The sequence below is a fragment of the Chrysemys picta genome, chromosome 2, assembly GCF_011386835.1.
Source record: "Chrysemys picta bellii isolate R12L10 chromosome 2, ASM1138683v2, whole genome shotgun sequence".
Lineage (NCBI taxonomy): Eukaryota > Metazoa > Chordata > Testudines > Emydidae > Chrysemys > Chrysemys picta.
The window spans coordinates 267173964-267194963 of NC_088792.1; the positions used below are offsets into that span (position 1 = coordinate 267173964).

Consider the following 21000-nt stretch of genomic DNA (forward strand, 5'->3'; position numbering starts at 1 on the left):
ATGGAAAATTTAGGTTTCATTTCAAGGAAAAAGTCCCAAAAGTCCAACCTATTAGACAGTGGAATAATTTCCTAGGGAAGGTCATGGAAGCCTCATTACCTGACATAATTAACTGTGGACCAGAACAATGTTATAGGGTGAGATAATCTAGGCCTTTTCCATCTGAACATTCTGTGGTTCCATGATTGTCACAAGAATGCCAACTGTGCTCAGTATTTAACAGTTTCTTGCTGACTTGCAACTAATGCCAGTTAAGTTGAGGATTTGTATGATGTAAGATACCTGTTAATTGGGAACTGGACTGGACTGAGATGCCCAGCTACGGTAGAATTTTGCCCTGCAATAAAAACGTGTACTGACACCGACTGATCTACAAATCCAAACTAAGCATTTACTTTATCTAGAGCGGGTAATGAAAGACATCAATTTAAAAAAAAAATATCTACAGACATTAAGCAATTTTTTCCCCCTTTGCACAAAACTCTTATCTTCTTCCCTTCTCATGCTCTAGTCGTAGTAGTGCTGAATGCTGAGAGTGATATCCAGTCCAACCCTCATTACTATGGGTAACTGGTTTAAGTACAGAACCAATGAACCGAACTGTTTCAGGTATTGGTGAGGTCAGTTATTTGAAAAACCAAGGAACAGTGGAGTGAATTTGTCACAGTGAGTTTAGTGTCACATCACAGAACAAAATCAGAGACACTGAAGGATCTTGCCTGTACTCTGGACTGAAGCACCTTTAAAGCTTCCTGATATACAAAGCCAGTTCACGTTGCCTTCCATGTGTGTTTGGGGTGAGAACCTAGAGCATAGCTCCTTGAAGCAACTAGCTGTCAATGGAGGGGGAAAATATATGTGTTTTGATAAAAACAATACTTTAAAAATCTTTCACAGAAGTTACAGCTATCCTAAAACCATTGCCAAGTTCACAGAATATAGTGTGTGCAGTTTGTGGTGAATCTCCACTAAGTGAAGTGTGACTATACTACGGTACAGTACATAGTACGATCACTTTATTCAAGGAAAATCTTAGAGAATATGGGACAGAATCTCATGCCAAAGCAAGCATATAACTTCCACTGGCTTTGGTGGGAGTTAGATGATTCTGTGGTGGGAAAATAGGGCCTCAATTAAGATAAATCAGGCAGCAAAGTCACAAGACACTGGGGTGAAGAGCGGGACTCCAGAAGCATCCATAAAACAGCTGAGGAAAGCAGAAGAATGAGGATAGTCTCCAAGAAGACTGTCTTATTAGTCGACTGCCTGCCATAAAGAGATTACTAGAAGAGCACACTCCAATTCTTTTAATTTTACACTCTTTTAAGATAAAAGGACAAGTGCCTCCACAAAGAGATCACTAATGAGTTGTGCAGAAAGGTTAAATAAAAGAAGCAAGAAGAAGAAAGGAACATCTGAAAGGGAAAAAAAAAAAATCACAAAATTCCCTAGGGTTCAATTCCTCGCAGCACGGTTCAGTAGAAAGAGCAGTAGCCTGGGAGTCAGCTCTGCCACTGACATGCTGTGACTTGGGACAAGTAATTTCACTTTTCTGTGCCTCAGTTCCAACCTCTATAAAATGGGGCTAATGATACTGTCACATCACACCCACATTCTTCATAGAAATATGCTTATGATATGAATATAGCATAACTAAGATATGTTTTATGCAAGATGGTCATGTAAAGTACCATTGAAAAGGTTATGATTTACTGAATATGATTATCCTATTTGTACGCATATATCATTTCTGTACCTGAAGTTAGAAATATTGACTATGTAACAATTACAACTGTGTGTGTACTTGGGGGAACGCCAGCCAAACAGCAGGCAATCAGCCTCAATGGGCTATTTAAGGAGGACAATAAAACCTTGAAGATACTAATCTCCCACCTTCCTGAGCAGTTTCCTGGGATGCTGCTTTGACACTGCAAGGTCATATGTTGATGTCACCTGGTACAGAGTACCACCTTGGACACTGCTGGTATTTTTCCACTGGAAACAAAGCAATCCCATCTCATGTAAATCTTATTTAAGGCTGGGAAGGGAGTCAATCAAAGCTCTTCTCCATTGCTTCCCCGCCCAAGAAGGAAGACTGCTGAAAGCACCCGAAGAGACAAAGGAACTAAGCTGGGGAAAGGCAAGGGCTTAGTCCAGGCCGAGGCAGGGGTCTAGCCTGTGAAGAGAAATAACTGGAACTCTAAACTGCGGAAACTCTGTAACCCACCTAAAACAACGTTTAGGGTGAGAAATTATTATTTGTAACCTGTTTCTTTAGTGCATCAAGCTAGGGTTGGGTGTTTTGTTTTATTTTCTCAGTAATCTGCTTTATTCTGTTTGCTATCACTTATAATCACTTAAAATTTACCTTTTGTAGTTAAACTTATTTCTTCTTTATTCCAAAACCCAGCTTGTGCAATTCATATTGGGGGTGAGGAGGGGCAAAAAGCTGTGCATATCTCCCTCCACATTGAGGGAGGGGGCGATTTTTATGAGCTTGCGTTGTACAGATCTCTCTATACAGCGCAAGACAATATTGTTTTGGGCTTTATACCCCAAAGGAGGTATGCACGTGAGTGCTGGGTAAATCCCCTAGCTGAGTCCTCCCACAGAGAGCTGATCACAGACTCTGTGTGATTCTACAACTGGGTGTGTCCCTACCTGCGTGTATGCTGGAAAAGGGCTTAAGAGCCTTTCACAGCAGCATCAGTATAAGTGCAACACATCTGGTGGCACCCCAAAAGGGGGGTCCAACCCATCACAGATACTTATCCTCCTTTGTAAATACACGACAAAAAAACCCCTAGGTAAGTGCTAAGTATTCCTATCCTCGTGTGAGCAGATATAACAATGTCAGTCTAACTCCCTCATACTGTGATCGCAATCAAAGAAAAAGGGACTTAGTATGAAAACTGTGTGTGTGTGAAAACATGAGTGCAGTTAAGTGGCCATAAGGCGTTAAGAATAGCTGGGGTTGTATGTGTAGATTCCAGTAAAACAATTCCAGCAATACGAGCCCCCCCCCCCCCCCCCCATTAGCTGTAACCAAGTCTGTAGTTCACACACGCTTTCTTTTTATGGACACGGCGGGTCATTTATTCTGATATAACGTTTATCTAGTGCCATAGAAAAGCGCAATGCTTTACAGAGACTCGGAGGGCCAGTTCATTGCCCTGCACCTGTAGTTATTTACACTAGTACAAAATGAGTGTAAAGTGGATGCAAAAATGCAACAAAATCAGAACATTGGTGCGAATCAGCAGTTCTCAAGCAGGGGTCCGGGGCCCTCTGGGGGGCCCACGAGCAGGTTTCAGGGGGTCTGCCAAAATAAACCAGAGAACAGGGCCAGTGTTAGACTCTCTGGGACCCAGGGCAGAAAGCTGAAGCCCGAGCCTGCCTCCTGGGGTTCAAGCCAAAGCCTCAGCAACTTAACTTTATAGGGCCCCCTCCTGTGTGGGGCTGAGGGCAATTGCCCTGCTTGCTACCCCCTAACACTGGCCCTGGTTTTTAATCTACTGGATATGCAGAAAAACAGTTGTTGTGTCACAGGTGGGCTGGGGAGTTTTTCTAGCGTGTTGGGGGGAAGAGGGGGCTCAGAAAGAAAAAGGTTGAGAACCCCTGGTGTAAATGACTACACAATTGGCAGGGTAATGGCAAACCAGGCCCACAGCAGGCTCTGCGTCCTGAAGATCTTACACTTCACAGTACAGAAAGGCTCCCATTGTCTTCAGTGAGCAGTGGATCGGGCTAGATGTTAGTTACAGAACTGGATTTAAGGATTAGGGGTCCAGTGGGTAAATGAACTGATGGAAGCAGAGTGCTCAGGTTAACTGGGCTGCAGAGTGGGAGGGGGAGCAGTGAGGGGCTGGAAATCAGAAACAGCAAAGGTTGACGCTGGAGAGGCAACACAGAGGGACTCTAGTGAGTTTGGAGCAGCTAGTGTAATTGATCATCCTTCCATTTGGCAGCATTGTGTGTGTGAAGAACATAAACATAGTTTATGTGTAGCTTGGCATCAGACTTCCTATATACAGACACACACTAAAAATACCATCCACTTACTCTGTCTCATTCATCTGTATTTTTCTTTTCCTTCACTCCACTCTTCCTCTTGGCTGTATCTTTCCTTCCTTTTTCGCGTTTTCTCTTTAGACCATCTTTTAGAGTTGTATTACTACAGATCAGATCCCCTAACTTCCTTTCACACTTTCCATCCCCCTCTCCCTGGCTTGGATTGTCACCCTTCCTCCTTATATTTTGGTTGTTCTCCTCGTTTCCTGTTCTTAACCTCTCTCTCTCCTTCCACTATGTTCTCTCCATGTCTTCTTCCTACATTTTTGTTCCCTTTCCCCATCTCCCCAACCAATTTCTCTCTTCTCATTCCCTGACTCACTCCTCTACCCAGTGCCTCTAGCACTAGTCTTACCCCTAGAGATGGTTGAAAAATGGGAGCCCTTCCCCAATAGAAAATGGACTTTTCATCAAAAAGCCCATATCTTAATGTTTTGGGCCAGAAGCCAAAACCTTTTGAGGGTGGTTTTTCTGTTTTTTGGGGGGGGGTTGGACAAAATATCAAAATTTTCCATGGAGACCAAACGCTTTTCACAAAAAGGTTTCCATTAATCAAAAGTCCAATATAAACTGCAAAACAATTTTGGCAGAAAATTTTCAACAAATCCTAGAGTCTGCTGTCTCACCATCACAGCCCACCGCCACAGACATTCAGCCCTGCTCACACTCAAAAGCACAATTTATTCCACCTGCCTCTCTCTCTCTCTCTCTCTCTCTCTCACACACACACACACTCGCAGTTTTCTTCTCTTCTCCCTCTCAATAAGGAGAGGGAAGTATGGGAGAAGATGGCTCTCTTTCCCTTTAAGATGAGGAAGGAGTAAGGGGATGTGCCCGGGTTTATAATAATCCTAATTTGCCTCAAGACATGTTAGATTTCATTAAATGTACAACCAGCACAGCACCCTTTGGCAGTTGGTATGAGCTGTATTCCTCAGTCAGAATCATTTCTCTTTCTCAAGGTCCTACTTCGCACACAATGTTAAACCATTAAAAAGAAAATACTGTGGATAATAAATAACTGCATTAAAGTCTGATGATTAAATAATACTGAAGGTTAGAGCTGCGAGCAAGCTGGAGCCATTATTTTAATATAACCTTGTGTCACTTTTATTCAGGACCCAACACTGCAGGTTTTGGAAACTTCCTTCCCTTACAGAGAGGCGTGTGTCACTTGCTGTGTTTGATAGCTTACGAAGAGTGTCCTCACTTCACAGCTGGGCTCTCCCTTGGATCTGCAATGGCCTCTCTCACCCTACGTCTTCTCCTAACTCCCCCTCAAAGTGTTCTGGGGCTTGGTCCTCCAGCCAAGCCACATAAAAGCATAAACCCCTTCTGTAGTAGTCCAAATAAAAGTCCAAACAAATCTTCAAACTAACAGCCTTCCTGTCCCTCTTCGGCTTCACTGTAGTTTCCTTGTCGGCTCTACCTCAGGGCTTCCCCTGCAGAAGCCTGGTCCACTTCTGTAGAGTTCTCTCTCTATTGTCTCCTGTCTATTAAATCCTATCCCAAGGGTTCTCTCTACCAGAGAGACCTGTCTCCTCCATTGTCTCTCCCCAACTGAGCTTCTCAATCTACTTACAAGGTTTATCTCCTCTGGCTAGAAGGCAACAAATTAATTATCCCTCAGGTGTAGAGCAGATATAATTGGAGTTCATCCCCTTGCCTCGCAGCTAGTGGGGTTAAGCCCCATCACAGACAGATTATGCCTTTCCATTGTGCTTGGTGGTCTCCAAACGCTCAGAGAATTGTTTCTCAAAGCACAGGTTGAACAGGCCTAATATGGTGAGTTTAATACAGCAAGACAATTCAGAATTAAGGCTAGAACTGCAGCCTGACCTTGTTCTTAACTTACCTTCATTTGTGTGCAGGTACCATAAAGCCTCCTAATAGTAGGTCATCTTACATAACACATGTTAGCCTAGCACAACTGGGTGATTTAAGGATGATGGGATGGCAGACTGGAGTTTCAACTGTAATGCTGTCAATTTCACCCTTTTATAGATTTAAATTAGATCCTTTTAAGTTGTTTTATTTTAATGTAGGGCGGGTTGGGTATGTCCCCCCCGAGTTTGTTATCTGGTTAGATTAATATAAAACACAATCCACCAGAAAAACAGTAACCAAGATTCCAAATGTAAATCAGGAGTTTGACTCTAGTACGTTCAGTAGCTTCTTCAAAGGACTTCTTAATAAAATAGCAAAACATGTCTGTGCCATTAATCTTACTTATATTATAATTAAGTTCTTGAGGCCTTTCATTCCGGGATATCCAAGTGTTTAACAACCATTAGTTAAGGCTCCCCATTTCAGAGACGACTTGGCCAAGGTCAGATAGCAGCTTTGTGACTGAACCAGGAACAAGACCCAGGTCTCCTAATTTCCAGGCTTCTACATTCATTCTTAGATCATACTCATAACATAAAAACACTATCTCACACACACAAGTCACAAGCTAACAGCAACAGGAGTATGAAGAGAAGGTGAATAAAGCAGACTGTTAATATTTATGATTTGTATTACCACAGCACCAAGGAGCCCTGGGAATGGACCAGGACACCTTTGTGCTAGGTGTTGTACAAACAGAAAAAAAAGACGGTCCCTGCCCTAAAGAGATTACAAGTATAAGACAAGAAACCACAGATAGGGGAGTACAAGGAAGCAATGAGGCCTGGTCTACTCTTAATAATTAGATCAACCTAGCTACGTTGTTCAGGGCTGTGAAAAGTTTTGTGCCCTGAGCTCTGTAATTAAGTTGATCAACCGCCCCCCGATGTAGATGAGGCTAGGTCTATGGAAGAATACTTCAAAAAGAATTTGTCCTACCTACCGCCCCTTAGAGAGATGGATTGACAACATAGCTGGAAAAAATCCTTCTACACTGTAGTGCCATAGCTGTAGTGGCTGTAACATTGACCTGCCCTAAGACAATATTAGTTTGCATGTTAGGCAGCGGTCTCAAGTTGTTTGTGTGCATCATGACAAAGGAGATATTTAGGGAGGGGTTTGAAAGAGGATAATGAAGTAGCTTTGCAGATATTCATGGGAAACTCCTTGTAAGCGTGATGGGAGTAAGCAAGAAGCTGCCTGTTAGAACATTTAACAAGTGGACAATGGAAGCCAGCATTGGAGGTGGGAGTCAACAGCTTGATAGCAACTGACAGTTGATAGGTAGCGTGGGGATAGGCTATGAAGAACCTTGAGAGAGAAAACAACTAGCTTATGTTTGATGTGATAGAGAAGGGGGAGGACTGGAGAGGTGCAGTGAGAAACGTGACATATTCAAAGTGATGGGCTAGGAAAATAATATCTGCAGCAGCATTCTGAACACACATGATCAGGGCAAGACTGCATTTGTGACAGGCAAAAAAGAGATGTTGCTATAATCAATATATGAGATGATGAGAGCCTAGATAAAAGTTTTAGCTATGTGGATGGACAGGGAAGGCCAGATCTCAGAGATATTATCCAGAAAGAATTGGCAAGATTTAGACATAACTTGGATGTTTCTCAAGGAGCTGGCAGTTTCTCAAGACAACAATATTAACAGCACAACAGCAAACTATCCTGATGCAAACAGTAAGAACAGTAAGAGGCCAATATGGCTCCATAGGGAGCTGTTTAATGAGCTGAAAATGAAAAAGGAATCCTACAAAAAGTGAAAACATGGTGTTGGGAGTGATTGGGGATTGTTATCTGCCCCCAGCAGTACTGCCTAGTGATGGTACTCTGGGCTGTGTCACCCGGCAGCTGGAGTCCACAGCTACGTCGCTCTGCAGTGGGAGTCCACAGCCACATCACCTGGGGGGTAAGGGAACCCGGGCCTGGGGCTCCATCAGTTTCCAGCCCAGGGCCCAATGAAACAATTATTTGAAATGTTCAGCCTAAGGGATGGGTTCCCCTATGCCCGAGCCACTTCCTACCCTGGCTTCTCTTCCTTTGTTAGAGTTTCTGGTTCGCTTTTCAGTCCCTTGCAGTCGTATCTCGACGTCATCAACCTCAATGACTTAAAGGCCTGGGGCTGGTTGGCAGCGAGGCCTGGTCCCTGCCACATGGGGCTTCAGTGGCTTTTCAGCAGGAGCCTGCAACACACAACCGCTCCGACCACCCTGACTGAGCTAAGCTATTCCCTTCTGTGCTCAGCCTTCACTGTGAGCATGCCGAGCAGGGGCGGTTGAATGGGGTTTTCTGGGCTCAGAGTTGCTCCTCAACCCTTTTCTCACCAGTGTGGAGTTTGTACTCCCCATCACACATGGACAAATTGCTGAGACAGAGTACAAAAGACTAGCACAAACATATAGGAACAAAATCAGAAAAAGCAAGGCACAAAATAAGTTACACCTAACAAGAGACACAAAAGGCTTTAAGAAAAGGTTCTTTACTTACAAGCAAGAGAAAGATGAAGGAAAGTGTAAGGCCTCTATTTAGAGGGAAAGAAGAGCTAATAGCTGATGATATCAAGAAAGCTGTGGTGTTTAATGCCTATTTTGCTTCAATCTTTGCTAAAAAGGTTAATGGTGATCAGATACACAATTAATATTAACAACAAGGGGGAAGGAACACAAGCCAAAATAGGGAAATAACCGGTTAAAGAATATTTAGATAATTTAGACATATTTAAGTCAGCAGAGCCAGATGAAATTTATTTTATGGTACTTAAGGAACGACATGGAGCAATCTTGGAACAGTTAGCAATTATCTTTGACAACTCCTGAAACAGTGGTTTTCAAACTTTTTTTCTGGCGACCCAATTGAAGAAAATTGTTGATGCTCATGACTCAACAGACCTGGGGATGAGGGGTTTGGGGTGTAGGAAGGAGCTCCAGGTTGGGGGAGGCTCAGGGCTGGGGCAGGAGATTGGGGCGCAGGGTTACCTCGGGCAGCTCCTGGTCAGCAGCGCAGCAGGGGTGCTAAGGCAGGCTTCCTGCCTGACCTGACACCACAGAAGCAGCCAGCAGCAGGGCCGGCTCCTATGCGGAGGCGCATAAGCAGCTCCGCGCAGCTCTCGCCCACAGGCACCACCCCTCCCCAGCTCCCACTGGTCAGTTCCCAGCCAATGGGAGTGTGGAGCCGGTGCTCGGGGTGGGGACAGCTCCTGGAGCCCCGTGGCCCCCCCATCTAGAAGATGGACTTGCTGCTGGCCACTTCTGGGGCACAGTGCGGTGTCAGAACAGGTAGGGACTAGCCTGCCAGAGCCAGGCAGCACCGCCGATGGGACTTCTAATGCCCCAGTCGGCGGTGCTGACCAGAGCCGCCATGACCCAGTGCCTTACATTCTGCGACCCAGTACCAGGTCGTGACCTGCAGTTTGAAAACCACTGTCCTGGAGGATGGGTGAGGTCCCAGAAAATTGAAGAAGGGCAAACACAGTACCTATCTTTAAAAAGGGGAACAAAGAGGACCCAGGGAATTATAGAGCAGTGAGCCTAACTTCGATACCTGGAAAGATTCTGGAACAAATGATTAAACAATCAATTTGTAAGCACCTGAAGGATGACAGGGTTATAAGCGATAGCCACCATGAATTTGTCAAGAACAAATCATGCCAACCCAACCGAATTTCCTTCTTTGACAAGGTTATTGTCCTAATGGACGGGGGAGGGAGGGGAAGCAGAAGACGAGATATATCTTGATTTTAGTAAAGCTTTTGACACAGTCCTACATGACAGTCTGATAAGCAAACTGGGGAAATGTGGTCTAAAGTAAATTACTATAAAGGTGGGTGCACACCTGGATGAAAGACCATACTCAAAGAGTAGTTATCAATGGTTCACTGTCACACTGGGAGGACACATCTAGTGGGGTCCCATGGGGTCAGTTCTGGGTCTGAAACTATTCAATATTTTCATTAATGACTTTGATAACACAGTGGAGAGTATGCTTATAAAATCTGCAGATGACAGTAATCTGGGAGGGGTTGTAAGCACTTTGAAGGAGAGGATTAGAATTCAAAACAACCTTGACAAATTGAAGAATTGGTCTTCATTCAACAAGATGAAATTCAATAAACATGAGTGCAAAGTACTAATCTTAGCAAGTAAAAATCAAATGCACAACTACAATATGGGGAGTAACTAGCTAGGTGGTAGTACTGCTGAAAAGGATGTGGGGTTATAGTGAATCACAATTTGAGTATGAGTCAACAATGTGATGCAGTTTCAAAAAGGCTAATATCATTCTGGGGTTTATTAACAGGAGTGTCACATGTAAGACATGGGAGGTAACTGTCCTACTCTACTTGGCAGTGGTGAGACCTCAGCTGGGGTACTGCATCCAATTCTGAGTGCCACACTTTAAAAAAGATGTGGGCAAACTGGAAAGAGTCCAGAGGAGAGCAACAAAAATGATAAAAGGTTTAGAAAACTTGACCTATGAGGAAAGGTTAAAAAAACTGGGCGTGTTTAGTCTTGAGAAAAGAAGTGTGACTGGAGACCTGATAACAGCCTTCAACTACGGTAAGGGATGTTACATTATATATTTATAAATATATAAAGAGGATGGTGACTAATTGTTCTCCATGTCCACTGAAGGTAGGACAAGAAGTAATGGGCTTCATCTGCAGCAAGAGAGATTTAAGTTGGCTATTAGGAAAAAAATTTCTAACTATAAGGGAGTTAAGATCTGGAATAGATTTCCAAGGGAGATTGTGGAATCCCTGTCATTGGAAGTTTTAAAAAACAGGTTAGACAAACATCTGTCAGAGATGATCTGGGAGGTTTACTTGGCCCTGCTCAGCAAAGGGGGCTGGATTTGATGACTTCTTGAGGTTCCTTCCAGCCCTACATTTTTATGATTCTATGTCAGGACTTGAGAGGCCCAAATTGAAGATAATGCCCAGATTATGGGCCTGAATGAAAGGCAGAAAGGTGGTGCTGTCCACAGTGACTGAGAAAGTAAGCAGCTGGGGAAGGATTTGGTGGGTAGGAAGAAGCTTAAGAGCTCTGTTTTAGTCATGTTGCGCTGATGGCTAGACATCTACGAGTTGTGTCAGAGAGAGGGGCTATTTTAAGTTGGACAGGAGTAGTCTGGAGTAGAGAGGTTGATCTGTGAGTCATCAGCATATAGAACTGTGGTTGCAGATGAGATTACTCAGAGATATGGTTTAGAGGGAGAAAAGAAAGGGCCTCAGATCAGAGCACTATGGAACCCCCACAGAAAGGGTGAGGAGGATTCTCCAAAGGACATGCTGATGGAGCAATTAGAGAGGTAGCAGGAGAACGAGGTGAGGATAGGGTTACAGAAGCAAAGGGAGAAATGACAAGATTTCAACAAGCAAAGCATGGTCGACAGCTTCAAAGGCAGGTGACAGGTCAAGGAGGATGAGGATGGAGTACTGGTTCTGAACATTTTAAATTGATGCTATCTATTAATAAGAAAAAAACAAGCACTCTTAGAAAGCATGGCAGTACACCTGATACCCAAACAAGATTGTAGGAGTTCTAGGCAAGCTGTAATTGTGCCCAACTGAAATGATTTAGGGCTAGATCATCTCTTCTTTTCACGCTCAGAGATTGGTATATGCTGTATCTCACCAAACTTGTATTGATTTTGTTAGAAATTCTGTTAGTAACCAGCAAACTGCGTGCCACTGGCTGTTGTGGAGATTACACCCACGCAAAGTAAAATTGTTTCTCTCTCAATTAAATGATGATCCACAGAGAGACAAAGCAAAGTAAGACTGATTAAAGTGCTTCTTCACGATAAAAGCCATTACTCACTTGCTGCAACTTGGTCATTCTTAACTTGCACTGTATGCAGAATACACTGCCACAGAGGGCCGGATTCCCTTCCCACTTACACTAAAACAAATCCACTGGCTGTAATGGAGTTACACGGATATAAATCAGGAGTACGAGGAGAATCCAGCTCCTATTTTGTAACACCGACTATGCATTTTTTGGATACATGGAAAATAGGGCTGTGAGCATGTTTCATAATAGTAAGGTTTTCAAATCTTGGTGAGTGTCCTGGCCAGCTTCCCATTCAGGTAATTACATCTGTGTGATTTGGCTTCTTAAATCTGCCCTAAACCTCAAAGTTACAGAGACAGACACATTCCACCTCCCCACCAAAGCAGGGAGGATGGGACACTCACCTAGGTCACCCCTACCCCCCAAATTTGAAAGAACAAGACATGCACCCACCTTCACACCAACACAAGAAGCAGGAATGAAACATGAACCAGCCTTTCCCCTGTTCTAATGATCAGCTGCATGGATATGGACCTGCAAAGCTTCAGGGATCAAGAAAGCCACGTTTGAATCCCCCCACCAAAAGTATTAAATTCTCATGAGCTAGTGCAACTAGTGAAACTGAGAATCCAGGACCGATGTTTAGGTGCCAAGCTACATGGTCTCCTCTCTTGTGGGTTTTATTAAAAGTACAGCACTCCCACTGTGAAAACACATATTTATAAAATGACTAGACAACACTTACAATGAAAGCTGACCTAATAAAACAGTTCATTGTTTTCTAAAAGAGCTTTATTCAATATCATGTTACTGTGCCCTGCCCTCTGCTAAAACATGAGCATATTTTTATTCTGTCCTCCTCCCTTCACTGCTTGTTTATTTCACTTACCCATTCTGCCTTGTCATTAAGACTGTGAACTCTCTGGGGCATGGGCTGTATTTTACTATCATAGAATCATAGAATATTAGGGTTGGAAGAGACCTCAGGAGGTCATCTAGTCCAACCCCCTGCTCAAAGCAGGACAAACCCCAACTAAACCATCTCAGCCAGGGCTTTACCAAGCCAGGCTTTAAAAAACTTCTAAGGATAGAGATTCCACCACCTCCCTAGGTAACCCATTCCAGTGCTTTACCACCCTCCTAGTGAAATAGTTTTTCCTAATATCCAACCTAGAACTCCCCCACTGCAACTTGAGACCATTGCTTCTTGTTCTGTCATCTGCCACCACTGACAACAGCCGAGCTCCATCCCCTTTGGAACCCCCCTTCAGGTAGTTGAAGGCTGCTATCAAATCTCCCCTCACTCTTCTCTTCTGCAGACTAAATAAGCCCAGTTCCCTCAGCCTCTCCTAGTAAGTCATGTGCCCCAGCCCCCTAATCATTTTCATTGCCCTCCACTGGACTCTCTCCAATTTGTCCATGTCCTTTCTGTAATGGGGGGCCCAAAACTGGACACAATACTGCAGATGTGGTTTCACCAGTGCCGAATAGAGGGGAATAATCACTTCCCTTGATTTGCTGGCAACACTCCTACTAATGCAGCCCAATATACCTTTAGCCTTCTTGGCAACAAGGGCACACTGTTGACTCATATCCAGCCACATCCTCTGTCACTAGGTTGCCTCCCCCGTTCAGTAAGCGTCCCACACTTTCCCTGACCACCTTCTTGTTGCTAACATATTTGTAGAAACCCTTCTTGTTACCCTTCACATCCCTTGCTATTTGTCTGCACAGTTGTCTGTGTCATATGTCTTCACTATACGTCTGTACAGTTTCTAGCACAACTGGGACTCAACCTGGCTGACACGTCTAAAAATAATTAATAGCAGTAGCATGACTGTATATTTCCTTTTATAGAAATGTCCTATGGAATTTACCAGAGAATAAACTTTCTAAAGCAATTTTTAAACTTACCGATGGAATTCTACATTAGGGTTCTAATTCTCTATTCAATCACTAAGATGGTTTAAAAATTCTATAACAAAAATGTTATTCTATATTCTATTCAATGAGTATTTTCAGTAATTTCTGTAGGACCCAACTGGCTTTACTATTATCTGCCTAAATACTATCACTCTGTGCAGGTTGCCTGGCTAGCTATGTGTCATTCAGCTGCTTGGCTGGATAGTTTTACTCACATGCGCAGGGTCTAACTGATTGCCATATGTGGGGTTGGGAAAAACTTTTCCCCAGGATCAGATTGACAGTGACCATGGGGGTTTTCCACCTTCCTCTGCAGCATGTGGCATGGGTCACTTGTCAGGATCACCTGGATATATCTCACTTAATTCCCTGCCATTGCAGGGGCCCCAGCATTGGCGCTCCTCAGTCCCTGCTATTCTCTACCATGTGACATAATAGTAATACTGTGGTCTAATTTTGGTTGTTGGGGGGTGGGGGCGTGTCCTGGAAGATGACAGTGGCCTGTGATATAAAGGAGATGCTCTGGTAGCCCATCTAGGCTTCAACTCTATGACTCTCTGTCACTCTGAAATTGTCCTTAACTCCCCTTTCCCAAAGGGCCCAGTGTTACAAATACTATGCTCATAAGTAACTTTATCCTTGAGAGCCAACCCACTGAATTTACTCTTTAGGATCACACTGCTTAGTCCAGCTGAACTGCTGCCAATGGGTAAAGTTACTCATGTGCACCAGTGTTTGAAGGATTAGGTTGAACACATTTTGTTTAGTTGGATAAATGGCAAGCGGGGGTTTGAGTCAATGCAAAACAGCAGAAACCTGAATTGATTCAGCTTGCCTCATCAGTCATTTTATCCAGCATGTGTCACGTCTTTTGCATACTGAGCCCATAAGTGTTTTTGCATCAGGCGCAAAAGAGGCTTTAAAAGCAGAAGAAAACAAATCTCACCTAAGGGAACGCATCAGAAATTGACGAGGTTTATTGTGCTGCGGAAACATTTACTGCTTAGCGATATTAATAACTTTTCCCAGTCTTGAGTTACTGGGGTGGGAGGGGGAACTTTTCCCTTTGAAGCCTGACAATCTCTAGTACTGCTATTGTATATGACACTTGTCAATAAAAATGAAGGCAAACAGACTGCAGTGGTAATTACCTCAACCTAGCTTCTTCCACCCTAAAATATAACACAGGCTCCTGTGTCTGGACCAGCATGAGTTAGATAAATAGTGCTAAAATGCTCTTTACGTTTCCTCCTTTCACCATGTTTGTGTTTATTAAAAATACTGTCCTACTCCCTCAGGCTTTGGATTGATTTGTATTGTATAGGACATATTTTTCCTTGTGCTGATGTCTTTCAAGTAGCAAAGAAAATCATAAACCATCATGCTAACACTAAACTAATGCACAGAAACGTTAGGAGAGAGACAGAGAGAGAGAGAAAGAGAGAGGGATGGGCCTGTAACAATGCTCTGGGTCTGTTTTTTTGCAGGGGCTGAACCCAAGACCTGTGGATCTAAACGCATGCAGCTTTACTGCTGAGCTAATAGGAACAGGTACATTAGACTGTTTAAAGGCAGTCACAGACTCATGAACCTCTTTACGTGGTCCAGTCTCTAGAAGGAAAGAAAGACCCTATACAGGCCCAAACTGGAAAACCAGACCTCGTATCTCCTCCGTGTCTGGGTAAATCTGGTTCTAAAAATCAAACTTCAAATTTTTTTTAAAAAAAGAGGTATTTCCTTCTCAGTCTCTTTCAACACAGGGGAACAACTGTGCTAAGTAAAACCAGTTCAGCAGAAATCATTCTATAATCTAGCCCCTCTAGCTGATCTACAAAATAGTTCTACTGCACAGCTGTGACCATGTTGTATGCAGACCTCTTCACAACCATGTTTGGGCTTAGCCACATATGAAAGTGATTTCAAATACAGTTTCAAGTCCTAGTATGGAGAGGGCCTTAGTGCAGGCTTTGGCAGCCAGCTGATTCTGCTATTATAAACACTACAGTAAAGTTACATCATCAGTTATAGGATCCATGTGTGTTAGGGAACTGTGTTATAAAACAGTAGTGCACTGAACATGCTGTAACATAGTGTGGTCTTGCCTGTGCTTTAAGAATGTTTTGGAATCCAGCTGCTGTCCTGGTCTAAGTTACAAAGGGTACATCTTCTAACTTGCATTATGATGTCATTCCACTACGGAAAATTCAGTTCTGATATTCAGATATCTAAAAAAAAGAAATTATGCTCATGTGACCCACAATATTCTGCGATTTCACTGCTCTTGTCAAGTGGCAGAAAGACCGTTTGCTTGTTTGGAAAAATCCAGCATAGGGTAGTGTGAAATTTTGTATGCTGGCCTACAGTAAAAATCAGAAGTCACTCTTTCCACAGGAAACAAAAGCAACCGGAACAGAAAACCATGCTAATGAGTGACATGGCTCTCCCACGCATTATTTCTTAGTAACACCAAAAACTGCACGTTACTACCATATTTTGTCATGGATAAAACTTGTATACTATTTACCAAGTATTGTGTACAATGTGATGTTGGTTCCGCAAAGTGGTTTTTAAGCAAATTTTAGGGTCAGGGTTGTGGTAGAGGCCCAGAATTACAACATAGCAAAAGAAGATTAGGCCTCAACTGGAGTATTGTGTCCAGTTCTGGGTGACATTTCAGGAAAGATGTAGACAAATTGGGAAAAAGTCCAGAGAAGAGCAACAAAAAATGGATAAAAGTCTAGAATACAGGGAAGACTGAAAAATCTGGGTTTGTTTAGTTTGGAAAAGAGAAGACTGAGAGGGGATATGATAACAGTTTTCAAGTACATAAAAGGTTGTTACAAGGAGGAGGGAGAAAAATTCCTCCTCTTAACCTCTGAGGATTGGACAAGAAACAATGGGCTTAAATTGCAACAAGGAAGATTTAGGTTGGATAGTAGGAAAAACTTCCTAACTGTCAGGATGGTTATGCACTGGAATAAATTGCCTAGGGAGGCTGGGGAATCTCCATCATTGGAGATTTTTAAGAGCAGATTAGACAAACACCTGTCAGGAATGATCTAGATAATACTTAGTCCTGCCATGAGTGCAGGGGACTGGACTAGACCTCGAGGTCCCTTCCAGTCCTATGATTCTAAGGAGGAGAAAACTCAAAGAATCTAAAACTAACATGCGGAAAATATTGTTATTCTCATAGTGGTCCATACAATGGGAATGGAGAGGGTTTTTTCCCCACCTTATCAGGCAGCCTGTGATTGGGAGAACTGCAGGCTGGAAGGCTAGTGATGCAACTGCCAATCTCCATTTAAAAACAAAAACAAAAACCCAGCATTCTAGAGTGATGGGTCCAAACCACTGCCCACTGTAGCAATGACAGCTTGCAATAGTGCTTTGGTTGTTACTGCAGAAAACTGGACTACTCTTTTATAAGGGTTGACTACCACTAACCTTGCCAACAGCCCTTTGATGAGTTGGGGACCAGGAAAGGAAAAATGAAAATAGAATATCAGGGTTGAAAAGGACCTCAGGGAGGTCATCGAGTCCTACCCGCTTCTCAAAGCAGGACCAATCCCCAGACACATTTTTGCCCCCGATCCCTAAATGGCCCCCTCAAGGATTGAACTAACAACCCTGAGTTTAGCAGGCCAATGCTCAAACCACTGAGCTTTCCCTCCCCCCATAAGTGAACCAGAAGAGCAATATGTACAAAAAAAGGAAGAAAAAAGTGAAAGAAAAAAACCCTAAAAGAACAACAGAGCTGGAAGTGGACAGGAGAGGTAGAGAAAATTAAAAGAAAACAGCCAAAATATAGGAGCCCTTCCAAGATGCAATACAAGGGAGCCGGAAGCATGCATCCTTCAAACCATCATGAGGGATGGGAGTGTCTCCAGCAAAAGCCAAAAGCATGGGGAATCACTGCTTTACACAAACACCACCTCCTCATTCCACATGAAATGCTAACTCTGAAAATGTAATTTTCAGTCCCTCCGATATGTAAGTGCTGAGAATCAAAAGAGTTCCAAGCAGCTTCTTTAAAAATGTGTGTGCTAGAGAAGAACAAAAAGCCCATTGTTTGGATGGAAGAATTGGTCTCTATTTCCACCCCCTCACTGACTCTATTGGTTCTCTTTGTTAGCAGCTGTTAAAATAGATGATCCTTGAGCATGCTGGTGTGATGCAGCTGTTCCACACATGTTATAAATAAAGGCCAGTAAGCTTATTTTATTTTTAGCATCATGAAAAAAATTAAAAAAGCCACAGAAAATCCCCATTTATTTTCTCAAATGTAACCTCTCTCCCTCATTCTCCCCTTCAATAGTCAGAGTTGCATTTAACTGACAAGACAATTAGGCCACCCTTAAAAAAAAAAAAAAAAGAAGGGCAACTTTTTTCCTTCTTGGCTGATCTTATTTATCTGATGCTGCTATTAGTGAGTGGGGATTCTTCTTCTTGAAGAAAATCATACAACTGTGCTAACAGCAAAGTGTTAATTTGTGTATTTCTTATGAAAAATATTTGGATTGTGCCACCAGAGCTTTTTTCCAGTACATACCCCAAAGCTGATGAATGTGTTTTTACCACAGCAATCTCATCGGTGTTATGAAATGCTTTGTTGTGAAGTGTTTGCAAAAACACTTTGAGATCCTCACCTGGAAGGAGCTTTGTAAAAGCCAAGGGCCAGATTATTATCTCAGTTCAATGGAGTTAGACGTAACAAAGAATCTGATCCTCGGTGTTATCGTTCACAGTATTCAAGCTTTATAGTTAACAGCTCTAAGATGAATAATAGAATAGCATGTTCTAAGGCAAAAAATTAGGCCAAGACAAAGCCATAGCTTACCTGTTTTCAGGATCCGACACAGTCATGTTGCGCGTCACGTAGCACATTTTGAGTGGAATTGTTTTTTTGTCTCTGTGGATGACGAGAGAAAGCTGTGACAGAGGGTCAGAGGATACACCTCCCAACCGTGGTGATTCAGGTGGAGGCGTTTCCCACCCAATTTCTGAAACTGGAGAACCTTTCTTCACATACGGGGTTGCTTCTCGCATGTACTTCACTATAAAAAAAAAAAAGCAAATAAACAAACACTCAATAGATGCTTAGATCCAATGTGAATTCTAACAATTATTACTATTTATTGTTTCTATTGGGCTAGCATCATTATGCTAGATGCTGTACAACCCCATAGGAAGATACGGACCCCACCCTGAAGAATTTACAGTCTTCTTCAAAATGACACAATAAGTTGGTGTAACAAACAAAAGAGGGACTGACAGAAGGAGAACAGAGGTAACTGCAAGAAGACTAGATAGATTCACAGAAGGGACCATTATGATCATATAGTCAGATCTGCATAACACCAGTCATAGAAGCTCACCCCATAATTTCCATATCAAGCCCATAACTTCTTTTTGCACTATAGCATATCTTTTAAAAATATAATCTGGCCTTGATTTAAAGGCATCCAGTCTGTCTTGACTTAACGACTTCAACCCCCCACACCCCTAGGTAAATTGTTGCAATGGTTAACTACCCTCACTATTGAAAATTTGCACCTTATTTCTGGTTTGAATGTGCAGTGTGGTTATAGCCATGTCAGTCCCAGGATATTAAAGAGACAAGATGGGTGAAGTAGACCTGAAGAGGAGCTCTATGTAAGCTCGAAAGCTTGTCTCTCTCACCAACAGCAGTTGGTTCAATAAAAGACACTACCTCGCCCACCTAATCTGAATTTGTCTAGTTTCAGTTTCCAACCACTAGATCTCATCACACCTTTTTCACACTAGATAAAAGAGCTGCCTATCAGCCCTCTCTTCCCAGTGTAGGTACTTGTAGACCACGATCAAGTCACCTTTTCACCTTTGTGATGATTTGGAGATATGTCCGTATAACCTATGAATTCTGGGTGATACTATGAAGTAGCATCATGAAATTCCTGTCTTTTTGAATGTGAAATTCCACCCTGGTTGGCATGGGCTGTAGCACATCCTCCTAGAACAGATACAATGGGTGGCACTCAGAACTCAATGATCCTATTCAGTTGCAAACACCTTGGAACAATGGGTGAGCTCGAGCCTAGGAAAATCAGACCTATGGCTATGTCTATACTATCACTTATGTCAATATAACTTAGGTTGTTCAGGGGTGCGAATAAGCCACCTCCCTGAGCGACATAAGTTATCCTGACCTAAGCACCGGTGTGGACAGCGCTACCTCGGCAGGAGAACGATGCAGCTGCGCCACTGTAAGCTCTCTAGTGTAGCCGTAGCCATAGTTTACACTACAAATTATTTTGTGAATAATCCACACCCCGGAACGACGTAAGTTATACCGACCTAAGCACCGGTGTGAATAGCACTATGTCTCCTGCTGACACAGTTACTGCCTCTCACGGAGGCAGGAGTTATTAAGCCGACAGAAGAACTCTCTCTCATCGGCTTTGAGCGTCTTCACCAGAAGCGCTCCAGCAGCGCAGCTGCATTGGTGCAGCTGAGTCACTGTAGCGTAAACATAAGGTATGTCTATACTGCCACTTTTGTCAGTATAACTTCAGTCGTTCAAGGGTGTGAAAAAAACAATTTTTCAACTGTAGACGTGGCCTAAATTTTTTTTTTAATGGATTATTTTCAAACTAGAGTTTTTCAAACTACTTATTGAAAATAAGTTCCAATAGGTTACTAAACTGTGTGCTGGTGATGTACCAGCACTTGGCAGCCAAAAGAAACTTTGGGCCCAATACTGTAGCTACTGCATGCATGCAATTCCCACGCTCTTCATCGGGAGCTATGTGCATAGAGAAGCAAAAGGACTGGGCCCTCTAAAATTAAGAAAAGAAGAGAGGGGAAAAAACTGAAGTTGGAGTCAAACCTTTGGAGCGAAATCTAAACATTAAGCAGAAACATTGAAATGTGAATTTCATTCCCAAGATACTGGGAACTGAAGCAAAGACTGTTCCCTTCCCAGTGCCAAGTGAGTTTCCATGCAATGTAATGGTGACATCATGACAAGCTGCTGCACTATTTCAGAAGCCTCTGTGAAAAGACTGAGGGGAAATATATTACCAGGAGAAGGGGGTAGAAAAACAACATGCTTTCCAGGGATTCGAGAACCAAATGCAGTGCAGTCTAAGAAAATTCCCAGGAGGGAAAAATCCTGTAGAATCTGGCTGGGAATGTCAAACTCCCTTAGACACTCAGCTCCCTTGAATTTTTAAGGGAGAATGATATCTAACTTCCACAGGAAGTTTTGAAAATCTCAGACTTTAATACAAAAAAAAAAAATCCACTTATAGAATTTGATGGAGAATTACTTCCC

The 21000-nt window shown here is 42.9% G+C and overlaps 1 protein-coding gene across 3 annotated transcripts in view; it reads right to left on the minus strand.

Moving 5' to 3' along the window:
- The window catches only part of SNTB1 (syntrophin beta 1), a 157846-nt gene that overhangs the window by 68501 nt on the left and 68345 nt on the right, over positions 1-21000 (minus strand). For all 3 annotated transcript variants that reach the window (XR_006177031.2, XM_024108237.3, XM_024108238.3), the window contains exon 2: positions 18526-18742. Coding sequence is in view for 2 of the 3 variants with exons in the window: in XM_024108237.3 (XP_023964005.1) it covers positions 18526-18742 (217 nt within the window). In the remaining variant the exon portion in view is untranslated. The remainder of the gene's footprint in view (positions 1-18525; positions 18743-21000) is intronic.